Raw genomic sequence first — 15486 nt, forward strand, 5'->3', positions numbered from 1 at the left:
GTGGCCAAAGTACTGGAGTTTCAGCTTTAGCATCATTCCTTCCAATGAACACCCAGGACTGGTCTCATTTAGGATGGACTGGTTGGATCTCCTTGCAGTCCAAGGGACTCGCCTTGACCAGACGGACCTTTGTTGGCAAACTAATGCCTCTGCTTATGCTATATGCTATCTAGGTTGGTCATAATTTTCCTTCCAAGGAGTAAGTGTCTTTTAATTTCATGGCTGCAATCACCATCTGCAGTGATTTTGGAGCCCAAAAAAATAAAGTCTGACACTTTCCACTGTTTCCCCATCTATTTCCCATGAAGTGATGGGAGTGGATGCCATGATCTTTGTTTTCTGAATGTTGAGCTTTAAGCCAACTTTCTCACTCTCCTCTTTCACTTTCACAAGAGGCTTTTTAGTTCCTCTTCACTCTCTGCCGTAAGGGGGGTGTCATCTGCATATCTGAGGTTATTGATATTTCTCCCAGCAATTCCAGCTTGTGCTTCTTCCAGCCCTGCATTTCTCATGACGTACTCTGCATAGAAGTTAAATAAGCAGGGTGACAATATACAGCCTTGACATACCCCTTTTCCTATTTGGAACCAGTCTGTTGTTCCATGTCCAGTTCTAACTGTTGCTTCCTGACCTGCATATAGGTTTCTCAAGAGGCAGGTCAGGTGGTCTGGTATTCCCATCTCCTTCAGAATTTTCCACACTTTATTGTGATCCACATAGTCAAAGGCTTTCGCATAGTCAGTATGCATCAAGTTGGTACAAATTGCTTGGAAACATTCTAGCAAATGATAAATAGAAGTCATATTTCAGGGTTTAAGGTTATTTTTCATAAAATATAATTGTAAAGCAAAATGTTAAAAGTCAATTAATTATAAAAGGGACTTATCTAAGCTCTTATAGGGATACAATGCCTTGAAATGGAATTCTGTTTTCAGTCAGCTATATTATATCTGATCATTTGGATTTGGATGTTTTGAAGATACAATTTCGGTAGTAACTTTGTTAGAATATTGGAAAGATTTAATAAGTTGTGCAAGAGAACAATATATTTTTTTTCAAAGTGATTTACTTAGGTGTAGGCTAAAACTTTAAACATTTTCTTAGCAGCCATCCAATTCATAGAATCACGTGTGTGTTCAGTGATAATCTTATTGATATGCGGAAAACTAGCCTAGTAATTTGAAAGACATTAAGAAAGGAGCAGAGAGCCAAAAACACTAAAAACAAATCCACAGAAGAGAAAGTGTATGCAAGCATGTCACACTCAGAAAGCTTCAAGGACCAGAGAGCTGGGTAAGCAGTATCCTGACAAGCAAAAGGACCTTTCCCCTTTGCTTCCAGTCACCTGCCTCCACTGCTGATCGTAGGAAAGATCCAGAGAAAAACAGGAGGTGGAAAAAATGAAAAGTAGAATATAAAATTATTGAAGGCAATGCAAATTAGCTTTTTAATTACTATTAATACAAGGAGGAGGAAAAAGAGAAGAAAAAGGTCAATTTCTTGTCAACTTTTTTCATATCAAAAAAGCATATCTGAAGCTAAAAATAAAAGACATATTTGTCTCCAGAAGAAAAAGAATCCTGGATTAAAGCTAATATTGTATTTCAGTATTTCATCTTTGTTCTCTGTGTCCAGAACTCTTTCTATGGGTCTTTTAGGCAATAATTACAAGTACAGCGGGGGTGACAAGAGTGTGGTCCCCGAGATAATGCTGGCTTTTCTTGCCTTGAACTGACATGTGACCTCCTCAATCCTCCTTATTATCTTCAAAACAAGTGAAATTCTTATCCAAATAATGGAAAAGGTCTCTGAATATTCTTGTAGACACAGGAAAAATCATTCAAGATCTGCATTGGTAGAAAACTTTCTATTTTAAAAATGTGGTTAAAGCACCCAACCAGGACAGGTTTGAAGGGAGGTCCAATTCTTCCATTTCTAATGTCCCCACAGATACAAAGAAAGCTAGAATTCCAAAGCACAGTTATTCAAGTATCCAAATTATGTTTAGTAGTAGACTCCTGTAAGTTCTGATTCCTAGTTCTCAAGCTCACATGTCAAAAATCCAAGCCTATAAATCTGATTATCTTAGGTCTGGGCTGTACACTGGATGAATGTGTCTAATTGTTTTTAGGATTGTGTGATATACTGTAGGACGTATGTTTGCCTGAAGGGCCAGCCAGCACTATGAAAAATGACCCTCTGCAGTTATCACTGTCACCACTAGGTGAAGCTACCGCTGCTTTTGGTCTCCTCTCAAGAGAATTTGTTGGTTGGCTACTAGATGACATTGATGTGAAATTTAGGGTTGCTTTGTTCTGAGAGCAAGGTGACAAGTCTATTTTGCTAATTTCAGTAAGTTCAAAGGGCTAACTATTACAGCTCAAAGGGCTAAGTATTGAAGTACACATAAATGGCCTTAACACTAACACATGACTTCTCTGGTTGATAAATTTATTTTTTTTAAAAATAAATTCTCCTACTCTACATTCCCTACTCTATACTGACTAGTTTTATACCAATTACTGATTTGGGGGATGTAGAAACAAGGTATATTAGTGGAAAGAGAAAGCTTCTAATTCCTCTTGGATAAACAGAGAATTTGCCTACTTAACATAATTTCAAAAGTGTAACCATAAGCCAACCCACTTTTACATAGTTTACAGATTTACTAGAGGGAACAGGTAGTCTGAAAATTCCCATAAAAGAAGGTGGCAGGAGCAATCCAGCTGCAAGAAGGACTGATGGCAGGGTGTTTGTAGCTGCAATGGCATACAAAGGACATGGTTACCTGACTCTCTGGAGAGTTCAGGGAGAGAGCTGAAGGAGGTGATGAGCATTGAGTTAGGAAAGACTAAACTTGAATGGGATAGAAACTACTCAGTCTTCCGACCATCAACTTTGGGGAGCTATTATAAAGTAATCAGACAGCTAGCCAGATTGAAACAGTTCTGGTAAATGAGGATGGTATCCAAGCAAAAGATCTTGTAAGAGGCTTTCTGAGACCTAGGGAAGTTGGGGGAGCGGGCAGGGAGGGACCAACCTCCTCCCACTGAAGTGAAGTGAAGTGAAGTGAAGTCACTCAGTTGTATCTGAATCTTTGCAAACCCCCCGGACTGTAGCCCACCAGGCTTCTCCACCTTTGGGATTCTCCAGGCAAGAATACTGGAGTGGGTTGCCATTTCCTTCTCCAATGCAGGAAAGTGAAAAGTGAAAGTCAAGTCGCTCAGTCATGTCCGACTGATTTGGGGGATGTATAAACAAGGTACATTAGTGGAAAGAGAAAGCTTCTAATTCCTCTTGGATAAAACAGAGAATTTGCCCTGATGGGCTGCCGTCTACGGGGTCGCACAGAGTCGGACACGACTGAAGAGACTTAGCAGCAGCAGCAACTGCTCCCCACCGCCGAGTCAACACCCTTCTGGGTACTTTACCTGCGGGCCCGCAGATCTTGACGTTCTCCAGTTTGACCGGTGGATGCAGGTCCTTCCACTCCCCAAGCTCTGGGCCGGAGCGCCGTATGAGCCGCAGCCTCTGCTCTTTTTCCAGTGGCTCAGCCTCGGGCTCTGTGTTTTCCGCACATGTTTGTGCAGCTCAGTGAGCAGCTGAATACGCAAAGGGAGCGGGTCTCCCAAGTGCTGACTCTCTCCCTTCCTCCCTCTCGTTGTCTCAGCCTCCATCTCTCTTCCCTTCTCTCTTCTCCTCTCTCCCTGTCTGGTCTCTCTCCTCTCTGTCACTCTCCTCTCCTCTCTCTCTGTCCTCTCTCTGTCTGGTCTGTCTCTCTCCTCTCCTCTCCTCTCCCCATCTCTCTCTCCAGCTCTGTCCTCTCTGGATCCGTCCTGTGAATTCTCCTCTCCTTGGCCTCCCAGACTCAGCAGCTCTCCCTCGACCTAAAAGTTCCCCAGGCTCTGCCACGGGCTTCCTTCTCTGCATAGCGCGAAGAACCTGTCTCAGGGCACTGAGCTGGGACAGTTGCAGCCCTGAATGCCTTTGGGTGCATCTTTCCGGGATGGCTGCCTGCACTTACCTGAAAACGGTCTTTTATCCATTTTGGGGGGCGGAGGTGAGGTGGTGTTTAAAGTGAGAGGATAAATCCCCGCCCCTACTCATTAATGGCCAGAGTAGAAATTCTCACAGACCTTTAAGTCTTCTAAGTAATAGGAAGCCAAGCAATACTCATTTACTTCAATCCGTTGGTTTTATCAATTGGAAGAACAAAATCTTCCTTTCAGAATAAGGTATATAACAAGCTCAGAATCACTGGATTATTTTGCAACAATGTTTCTTGTTTGAAAGTGTGTCATCAGTTATTTAGATAATCTTTCCCTGGAAAATGCCAGAAGCACCAAAAATTTTCATTTGGCTATCAAAAGTTCGAAATGTGGGTAGAGTCACCCATCGGCACACCTGGGGCTTTGGTTCCAGGAGCCCCACAAACACCAAAACCCTGCAGTACTCAAGTCCCTGCTATGAAATGGTATCACAAAGCCCACAGTCAGCCCCCAGGAGCTGCAGGCTTCACCTCCATGCATTCACCCACCTGTGTATCATTCGTGATTCAAAGTCAGGTTTGCTTAATTTGTGTTCTACTTCAGCAATGCAAGATTGTTTTTATTTTTGCAGCCTTCTGTTGTTACTTTTAGTAAATGTTGTGTAAGACTTACTAAAGCTCTAAATTTTTGAAAATCCGTCTATCAGTTACTGACTTAAAATTCTACCATTATGCTCATTTAATTTTCTGCTGAAGCTGAATTTTTGAAAAACTAAAAAATGCTTTCACGATAAAATGTACCACCTTGTATTTTGCATAGACCCTGGGTCTTTGTGGTATTAGAAACCTTTTTTTCTTTGTTAAGATTTTTAAAACCATGTTATAGATTCTGACATCATTTTATTTGAAGTTCTACAGAGACATAGCAATAATTCCATGAAGTGCTTTCAACAGAATTTTAGAGATCCTTTTGAAAAGAAGTGAGAGGCAGAGAAGAGGAAGTAGTTTTAAGCCCGGAAGTTGGCAGGTGTTCAGCATGATACCATCTAGCCTGGACAAATGCAGAGCTGTGTTCAGGGGAGGAAATTCAACGGCAGAAAGCGAAGAGGAGATTCAGGGACATCGCATTTGTCAGGAGGCCATTTATCATTTCATTTATCCTGAACTCTCCCCACCTGCAACACAGGCAGCACTAGAAAATAATTTTTAAGGCATCTGGGTGTCTGAAATAGTGTCCAGCTAGCTTCATTTGCTGAGTTTTCACCTTGCGGCCCTATAGAAGGGACAGTCTGGACACAGGTCTAGGGAGAAAGCTGAGGATGTCTGAAGGTAACAACAAAAGGCAAATAAAAATTTGATGATAATGTGGGACCTGGAATAAACGTTGCATAATATCCTTAACAATTCAGCAACATGGGAGCATTTGTTACCTTTCATTTGCCTCAAGGGCAGCACTTTACTATAACCCAAGAGAATCACTGATTATTGTTATTAAGGTAGCTGATACACGTCAACAAGTTTAAAGTTTATTTTATAAAACATTTATAAACTGTCTTCCACATTACCTCAAATTGATTCCAATAGACAATGTATGCTTGCATGCTAAGTCGCTTCAGTTGTGTCCGATTCTGTGCGACCCCATGGACAGCAAGCAGCCCACCAGGCTCCTCTGTCCACAGGATTCCCCAGGCAAGAATACTGGAGTGGGTTGCCATTTCCTTCTCCAAATAGACAATAATCCTGTGTAATAATTAGTAAAGTATTCATGCCTCTAATTTGGAAAAGAAATGATTTATTTTCAGAAGATGGCTTTAAGTCCAATTCTCTTGATTCTAGGTCCAGTTTGTAATTAAAAACTTGGGTCACCATGATTCTAAATCTATTGGGGATACCCTAAGGGGATAGATAGCTGTGATTTTCATGAGAAAGATTTCCATTAAAATTAATTAAAAAAAAAAAAACTTTGAGCATTTTGAAAAATAAGTGTTTCACCTTTTTAGAAACTTCGACTCACTCACTCTTGCCCGTTTGTTGAGGGCCTCCGCAGTGCGCGATGCTCTGAGAGGTGCTGGAGAGGGGTGCAGGCATAGTGTTTGGCCCCAGGCTTCTTCAGGAATTGATAGTTTAAAGAAGGACATGAAGAACAAGCGTCAGAGTGTGAAGTAAGGGCCAATGGAACTGACTTAACAAGTGCCTGCAGTTAGGGACTGGAATGGAAGGGAGGTGTCACTTCCAAGGTGACTTCCTGGAGGAGGCATTTGCCTGACAGTGAGAAGTTTACACAGGGGACATTGAGAAAGACGAACTGCTCACAGTGGCAGCCTCAGTAAAGGTGAGGGAACACTGGGTTCGTGCAGAAATGGAAAGTTCCCTGGCTTGCCTGAAACAAGGGGCACGCATAGGGCAATCTAGAAAGAAAAAACAAAAAGTATTGGAAATGCGCTCACCTGTCCAGCAGATATTTATATGTATTTCCTGAAGGTCTCATACATCAGGCTCTGCTCTAGGCTCCGGGTGTTAGGAGGCAAGCAGAGCAAACTCCCTGCCAGCAAGGAGCGCTTGTTCTAGAGGCATGCTGCGGCCAAGCTGTGCTCCATCGTGTCTGACTCTTTGCGACCCTATGGTCTGTAGCTCGCCAGACTCCTCTGTCCATGGGATTTACCAGGGAAGAATTCTGGAGTGGGGTGCATTTCCTCCTCCAGGGAATCTTACTGACCCAAGGACCGAACCCAGGTCTCCCGCATCTCTGGCATTGGAGGTGGATTCTTTCCCCCTGAGCCACCTGGGGACCCCAAGTTCTAGTGGGGAGACAAATAAAACAAATAAATCAATACATAGTTACTCAGGAATTGATAAATGCTACGGAATAAAAGAGCAAGCTGATGGATACACGCTGGATGGCGGCAGGGGTGGACTGAAGACTGCTACTCTGTTTGGAGCTAAAAAGGAGAGTCTCTGAGCAAGAGACAGATCAGAAGACCAGAAGAAAGTGGCGTGTGAATTCTGTGCAGCAAACACCCAAAGCTTATTCCCTTATCAGGAAATAAAAGGATTAGAAACCCTTTTTGGTGAGAAATAGTTTTAAATGGCAACCCACTCCAGTGTTCTTGCCTGGAGAATCCCAGGGACAGAGGGGCCTGGTGGGCTGCCATCTATGGGGTCGCACAGAGTCAGACACGACTGAAGCAACTTAGCAGCAGTAGCAGCAGCAGTTTTAAATAATACACTATGAAGTCACGTGGACCCTACTCGTCTTCCTCTTCTGGAACTCAGTAGCTCAATCTGACAGCCTCTTCTCTCCATTCTCTGTCATCACTTCCATTCTCACGGGTAGGGGGTAGTTCTGAGCGCCCACAGACACACACGACTGGGCTGGGTCTTGTGATAAAGTCACAGAACCACTCCCAGCTTGCTACACTTCCTCATTCCCCCCACCGCTCCAAGAACTGGCACCAAGGGCCAGTTTACCCCAGTCTTCCCTGTGGTTCAGATGGTAAAGAATTTGCCTGCAATGAAGGAGACCCAGATTCGATCCCTGGGTCGGGAAGATCCCCTGGAGCAGGGAATGGCAACCCATTCCAGTAATCTTGCCTGGAGAATCCCACAGACGAAGGAGCCTGGTGGGCTACAGTCCATGGGGTCGCAGAGTCAGGCACGACTCAGTGACTAACACTTACCCCAGTCACCTGTTTCCATCCTCCGCCCTGCCCTGCGGTACCCCTTTAACCACAAGAAATTCCACTCTGAGGGATTCCGTTCAGGCCTGCCGCCTCTGTCCCTAAGTATGGGCCACCTCCTTGGTTTTGCTCCTTCTGCTTTATTAGGGTTGGAATGATAAAATATAAAGAGAGGAAAGAAATGAAGGCTTGAGAGCTAAGTAGGATTTAACCATGGCAGGGTGTGAACGTCAAACCAAAGCACAGGTTACATATAGGGATGCACCTCAGAGAAGGCATGAAAACCAGTGTGTGAAGGAGGCCTAAGGACAACAGGAGCCAAGCCTGTTACATTTCACGTGAGAAAACGTGTGTGTGTGTGTGTGTGTGCGGCCCTCTAACGTACTAGGATCTAAACAAAAATCCCAGACGAGCCTTGTACGCGGTCCTGCGGCCTTTAGGCTGCCAGTGGGCCACACACGGTCTCTACATGGGAACTGCCTCTGTGTGTAAACAGGGGAAGAAACCATGGAAAGGTTTGGAGCAGGGGCATGGCGTGATCAAGTGAGTGCGTGAGTGTGAGTGCGTGAGAGTCGCTCAGCTGTGTCCAACTTTTTGCGACCCCAAGGATGGGAGCCCACCTGGCTCCTCTGTCCATGGAATTCTCCAGGCAAGAAGACTGGAGTGGGTTGCCATTTCCTTCTCCACATGGCATGATCAAGCAGTGTCTGAAATAATCTGCTGCCGGGCACTGTGTGGGTGGACTGCAAGGACATGTCTCAAGAAGCAGCAAGTCTTGTTTGAAGGCCGTGGTGAGGAGTGATGAGGACATGATCTGCTTTCACAATTGTGGAGAACAATTTTTTTATGTTGGATACAAACAGATTAAGAAGGAGGAATCAACAGAACTTGGTAGCAAACCAGAGTGGAGCAGAATCAAAACAGCGATGTGGTCCAAATCATGGACAGCAGCGGAAGACGTGAAGCAGATGAAGCTGAAGCTAAAGCAAGAGGCTCCAGTCCTTTCACTTTAGCAAAAGAAGACAACATGTGAGTTGTTAGCAGAACATCTGTGCCAAGGCCGTCCATCGGGCTGTTGGAATTGCAGCAGCAGAGAAGGAGAGACTGGGAGAGAGAAAGGTGGGATGGCTGAGGGTAAGTGAGAAAACTCCTTAATGAACATACTCTCTTAGGGAAAGAGTAAAGTGGGACAAGAGCAGAGAACAGAGGCTTTTTCTCTGTGGAAGGCCCATACACAGGGTGGAAAGGAAGAGAAGACTCATGAAAGATGGAGAGACGTAAAGGTGGGACGCAGCCCCTTTATGCCCAGGAGGCAGGCAGTTTACAGATGGAGGGAAGGGGGTCTAGCACCTCTGTTAAAGGCCATTAAACCTGGCTGGGAGCTATCCTTTCCAAGTGGCTGGACCAAAGTCAGGTTTGTTATCTTTTCCAAGTGGGTGGACAAAGGTCAGATTTCACGGTAATATGGTATGGAGAAATTAACTGAGAACACAGAGTGAGTCCGGCTCTCCTGCCCCACACTCTCACAGCCTCATACGTTATGTTCTATAAACAGCAATATTGCTGACCTTGGTAGCAATGGGCCTGCGTGCCCCTTCGGCCACGGGCCCCTTTTGTCTGTCTTAGTATATCAACGTTCTTTGAAGACTCGCTGTTGATGCTGCTACTGCTGCTGCCCGGAGAAAATAAACTGTGTGCAGACCCCACAGCTCCTGAGTCTTCTTCCAACTTCCCCGGTCACGCCTTATCTACCCTGGGTTCAGTGAAGAGCGGAAGTGGCAAGACATATGGACACACCACGGGGAGGAATTCAATATCGTGTCTTAAAATAACCCAGCATCAAAACAAAACAAAACTAGGTTCTGAAGGTTTTTTACCTGGGGACACGGGGGTGGGGAAGATGAAACAGCAGGAGCCGCAGCCGCTGGGCTGTTGGAGTCCTACCTGGCCTTGCCTGGTCTGGCTTTTACTTTGAAGCTGCTTGTTCATTGCAGTTATGCAAATTTCTGAATCCTGCCTGAACAGAAAGTGAAAGCAGAAATAAGTTCCCCTCCATTCAAATCTGCAACGACGTGGATTGAGGTAACCCAGCAACATTTCTCTTGAATCTGTCTTAAAATCCGCATTTTCCAGTGAGAATAATGACCTGCACTGAAGGTACGAAACTTCTGTGTTGAGGAGCTCTTGCAATCTAAGCCGGGGATCTGGGGAAAGTGGGTGTATCTGGTACTACTGTTTTAGGACGATGGTGCAGTTAGGATGAGATTTAAGAATCCGTTTGACTGACTCACTCTCTTTTGGAGAGTCTCTTAGCTTTTCCCTAATGTTTGCTGCAGTTCTTGGATCTTCTGTCTCCGGGTGTTTTGTTCAGCGCAGCAAAGCGCCATATAAGGAAAGTTCCACTGACAAATAGGCCAAGAGCTATATTTCAGCCCTGATTCTGCTTCAGACTTCCTGTTTGATTCTGGGAGACACACTCACTCTCAGTTTCTTTATCTCACTGAGAACTCGTGCTAGCCAGCCTTTAAGATTCTTACCAGTTCTAAAGTTAAAGGCCACATCAGTAAAGATTGAGGCCTTTCTCTCTTCTCTTACCAAAAAAGAAATATATGTATATATATATACTTTTCCTTTGGTGTGTCTGCTACACGTGGGGGAGAGGCTCCATAATTTAGGCCAGAGAATGTGCTCTAATAGTCACAATAATTTAATGTCTAACATTCATTACATGCTTTCTGCACGCTAGTTGCTGTTCTGTACCCAATTCTTCGTGTAAATTATTTCACTTAATTCTTCCGATGTTAGTGTAAGTCATTACACTGTTTTATAGGTGAGGAAATTGATGCTAAAAAAATCAGAAAATTTGCCCAAGATCATTCAGCATAAGTACGATGACCCTAGAATTGGAACCCTTGCATTCTGATTCCCAGGCCTGGGACCTAACAAACAAGTTATTTCATTTTTCAAATCATCAGAAATTCAAGCTAATTGACCAGTTATGGTTTTATGTATCAGAGGCCCTTGGAACATCGGGATTTGGTAGCAATAATTTAATGCTTGTCTAAAAAAAGAGGGGAGAAGTGTTGTTATTCAACCATATTTAACCATTATTTTCTTTGCTTCTTCAATAATATTTGTTGATCTGGATTAATACTGCAAATTGCAGTAACTCTTTAGACAATTAATTCAAGAGAATATGTTACTGATTTGAGAAAAGGAAATGGAAAGAGAGCCATTCATGGATTTAAGGTGAAGTGGGGAGGAGGTAAACAGAGGCAAATGTTTTTAACGTTTGCCCACATCATTTCATGAGCGTGTCTGGACATCTGAAAGCAAGCTGCACAGGTGTCTCTATTTCATCTTAATAAGTCACAAAGAATGTTCAATATTCTTGGGATACTAGATATTAATATCTAGATACTACACATGGGGGAGAAGTTCCACAAATAGGCCAGAGAATGTGAGTTATAATAATCACAATAATTTAATGTTTACCATTCATTACATGCTGGGTGTAATGAACTACGCACCTAAATTATTTAGCGGTGGGTGTCAGAACTGAATACCTGAACTACAACGTATATTGTTTGTCCTTATTTTGTATGTTTTGCAGTGTTACCCTTCTAATGAGAAGAAATTGCCTTAGTTTTATTGACAGAGGCAGTGAGTTCAATTTGATTTGTGTTTTCAAAGGTAGCCTGTGATGAAGACCAAAGCAACTTAACATTAGTTAATAATTTAATAATTACTTAATAATAACTTAATAATCAGTTTGAATATTATAAATCAAAGCTTATTTCCTTGGTTTTTGATACATTGGAAATAAACTGAAATAAAAGCTTAGCTTTAACAGCATTCTGTATACCAGTAACTTCACTCACTCAGTCGTGTCCAACTCTTTGCAACCCCGTGGACTGTAGCCTGCAATCCCGTGGACTGTAGCCTGCCAGGCTCCTCTGTCCAAGGGATTCTCCAGGCAGGAACACTGGAGTGGGTTGCCATTTCCTTCTCCAGGGGATCTTCCCGACCCAGGGATCGAACCCAGGTCTCCCATATTGCAGGCAGACGCTTTACCCTCTGAGCCACCAGGGAAGTCCCAATAGAATGGGGCCATTCAGCCAACCTTATTTATCAAAAGAGGTGAAATCCAATGCCGTTAATAATAGTAATATCTAGTATCCCAAGAATATTGACTATTCTTCCTGACTTATTAAGATGAAGTAGAGGCAGCTGTGCAGTTTACTCTCAGATGACCAGACAGGCTCATGAAATGATGTGGGCAAATGTTAACGTTCAGCATGCAATGAATTTACGCACCTATCATCTCTTCATTGCACAGGAATGCAGAGGGGATCCCACAGATGCAATTTTAAGGCAGAATCCTTTCAGTTGAGTTCTAAAAGTGTTTATTTGTAATAACCAGATGGTAGGTCACTTTCTACTTTATTTTGTGGCGATTTGGCCTCATTATGACAAAGTAGATTTTCCCCTTTCACATATATGCTTTTGTTGTTTTAAAGTTTTATTTATGAATTGAAATGTCTTTATTTTCATGCTATACATGTTGTTTTTTTTCTTCTTTCTAGATTAAATCTGTTTATTGAAACATATTGTTCAGATCCTGAGTGGCCTAACTAGAGCCAACACGGGGCTATGGAGGACTATGAGATTTAGCCTGAACACTTGTCTTCCGGAAAATTGATTTAGTATTCTATCCCTCTGTCATGGCTAATTCACGCAGAAAATTAATATTTAATATATACATCGTATTTTACTGCTCAGCAGTCATCATGCCCCAAATATGTATTTGTTCTCAGTTCACAAGTTCACCTATTGATCAGTTCAATAAGGACCCCGAGGCTTTTCCAATAGCCACCAATGGGGAAATATTTCCTTGGCATGAGCTAAGGCTCCCCACTGTGGTCATTCCCCTCCACTATGACCTTCTCATTCACCCAAATCTCACCTCCCTGGACTTCGTTGCATCTGAGAAGATCGAAGTCTTGGTTCGAGATGCTACCCAGTTCATCATCTTGCACAGCAAAGATCTTGAAATCTTAAATGCCTCTCTTCAGTCAGAGGAGGATGTGAGATACAGGAAACCAGGGGAAAGCCTAACTGTTTTGAGTTATCCTGCTCATCAGCAAATTGCCCTGCTGGTTCCAGAGAAACTTAGGGCTGACCTGAGATACTCCGTGGCTATTAACTTCCAGGCCAAGCTAGCTGATGGTTTCGAAGGCTTTTATAAAAGCACGTACAGAACTCTTGGTGGTGAAACAAGGTAAGAGGCAGCTCCAATTGTTCGCCGTCTTTTATAATACTTTCCTCATGGGTTATGCCTCTACCAGGAGCAGGCTTCCGTAGCCAGTTATGAAAAGTCAAAAAAACACCTGGAAAACTCAGAAGGAGAAGCTCTGCCATTCCTAAAGTAAGTCACAATAAAGATGAAAAGACAGAACGCAGAGGCATAAATTGCTAGAGGAAAAATAACCAAGAGGAGAGGCCAGTATTTGACTATGACAAGACTGACATGCTTATCTGCTAGGGGAAATGATCCGTGCAGAGAGAGCTAAAGTATGGAAGCCTTCTCAAAGGGGGTGAGCCTTGATCTGAGACCAAAAGGAAATGTGCATAAGATTTGGGTTGGAAGGGAGGAAGTGAGATCATGCACTTTGCCCAGAAACAGCATAACTCAGATCCAGGAGGCAGGAACAAGTCAGTCTGGAAAAATGAGAAATATAGTCTATTCCATCAGCTCATACTGAACACATGCTATGTGCCAGGCACCATTCCAGGCACTGAGTATATAGCAGTGAGATATAGACGAGGAGTTTGGAATAATTTAGCTGAGTGGTCAGAGAAGTTCTTACTATGGAGGAAGTATACTTAAACCGAGATCTGAACTTTTTTTTTTTTCCTACAAAAATGTTTATTTATTTACTAGTTTACTCTTACAAGGAACAAGTTCTAATTTCAAAACTATCAATAGTATTTTTCACTTGAATAGATTCACATCATACTCAGATTAATTTTTTTTTCTTTTTTTTTTGGGAGGGGGATTTTTTATTTTATTTTATTTTATTTTCAATTTTAAAATCTTTAATTCTTACAAATTAAAACCACAGTGAGGTACCACTTCACACCAGTCAGAATGGCTGTGATCCAAAAATCTGCAAGCAATAAATGCTGGAGAGGGTGTGGAGAAAAGGGAACCCTCCTACACTGTTGGTGGGAATGCAAACTAGTACAGCCACTATGGAGAACAGTGTGGAGATTCCTTAAAAAATTGCAAATAGAACTACCTTATGACCCAGCAATCCCACTGCTGGGCATACACACCGAGGAAACCAGAATTGAAAGAGACACATGTACCCCAATGTTCATTGCAGCACTGTTTATAATAGCCAGGACATCGAAAGAACCTAGATGTCCATCAGCAGATGAATGGATAAGAAAGCTGTGGTACATATACACAATGGAGTATTACTCAGCCGTTAAAAAGAATTCATTTGAATCAGTTCTGATGAGATGGATGAAACTGGAGCCAATTATACACAGTGAAGTAAGCCAGAAAGAAAAACACCAATACAGTATACTAACACATATATATGGAATTTAGAAAGATGGCAATGATGACCCTGTATGCAAGACAGCAAAAAAGACACAGATGTGAACTTTTTTTTTAAAGGAGACAATCCTGAAGACACCTAAGTGCACAGCGTTCCCAGGAAAGGCATCAGCAAGTGCAAAGTCTGTAAGGCAGGAGTAATTGAGAGATGAAGGCCAGTGTGAGTGAGGGAGAGATGCAGAGGAGAGAGAGGTCAGATCGTGCAGAGACTTAGAGCCTCTTGTGTTAGGCTTTGACTCAGGGACCATGGGAAGTCATTGGAGAGTTCTGATGTGACGCATGCTTTATAAAGATAACATATATGTTGATGGTAGATTATAGAGGAAAAGGTAGAAGCAAACTGGTCTTTCAGGAGGTCGTTGCAGTTGTTCTTGTTCGGGTCAGAAAGGATGTTGATGCAGTTGTTCTTGTTCGGGTCAGAAAGGATGTTGGTTTGGACTGGCTGGTAGTGCTTCTTATGAAATGATTGAATTCGGCATTTGTTCCAAAGAAGGGTAAAACAGAATTTGCTGACACTGGTTATGTAAGGCAAGGGGAATCAAGGATGCTTCGCAGGGAGGGATGACTGACTTGGCTGTCCAGGGCCAGGGTCCATCTCAGGGGTGAAAAGGAATCTGGCTTTGGTGTTCTCCTCTTTTTTTCAATTGCCAATTTGAGAAACCCCAGTACGATGGCTTTGGCATACAGGGGGAAGGGGTGTCTTTCTCATGCAACAAGAAATCCAGAAGCAGAGCCTCCCAGGTTTTCTCCGGAGTTCACTAATAGTATCCAAGACCTAGACTCCTTTTAACTTTCTGCTTAGCCATCTTTGGTAGATGACTTTCCTCTTAATACAAGATGATTCCTGAACCTCTAGGCATCAAGTTCACATTCCAGGCGGGAAAACAGGGAAATGGGAAAGAGAAAAATGCTAAAAGAAACATCCAGTTGAGTCTGACACCTTCTCCCAAGCTTTCTCATCCAATAATTTCAACTAGATCAGAATGAGTCGTGTGCTCACCAAGCTGCAAGAGAATCTGGAGAAATGATTCTTTTATCCAGAGGCATTGCCTTCCTTGGAGAAGGAAATGGCAACCCACTCCAGCGCTCTTGCCTGGAAAATCCCATGGATGGCGGAGCTTGGTGGAGGCCACTGTCCATGGGGTCGCAAAGAGTCGGGCACGACTGAGCGACTTCACTCACTCCCTCATCGC

The 15486-nt window shown here is 43.1% G+C and overlaps 1 protein-coding gene across 1 annotated transcript in view; it reads left to right on the forward strand.

Annotated features, from left to right (window-relative positions):
* The first annotated feature begins 9707 nt into the window (after positions 1-9707).
* ERAP2 (endoplasmic reticulum aminopeptidase 2) overlaps positions 9708-15486 on the forward strand; it is a 46886-nt gene continuing 41107 nt past the window's right edge. Inside the window, exons 1-2 of the mRNA XM_068979721.1 lie at positions 9708-9747; positions 12252-12946. Of these exons, the coding sequence (XP_068835822.1) occupies positions 12390-12946 (557 nt within the window). The 5' untranslated portion in view covers positions 9708-9747; positions 12252-12389. The remainder of the gene's footprint in view (positions 9748-12251; positions 12947-15486) is intronic.

The sequence above is a fragment of the Capricornis sumatraensis genome, chromosome 9, assembly GCF_032405125.1.
Source record: "Capricornis sumatraensis isolate serow.1 chromosome 9, serow.2, whole genome shotgun sequence".
Taxonomy (NCBI): Eukaryota; Metazoa; Chordata; class Mammalia; order Artiodactyla; family Bovidae; genus Capricornis; species Capricornis sumatraensis.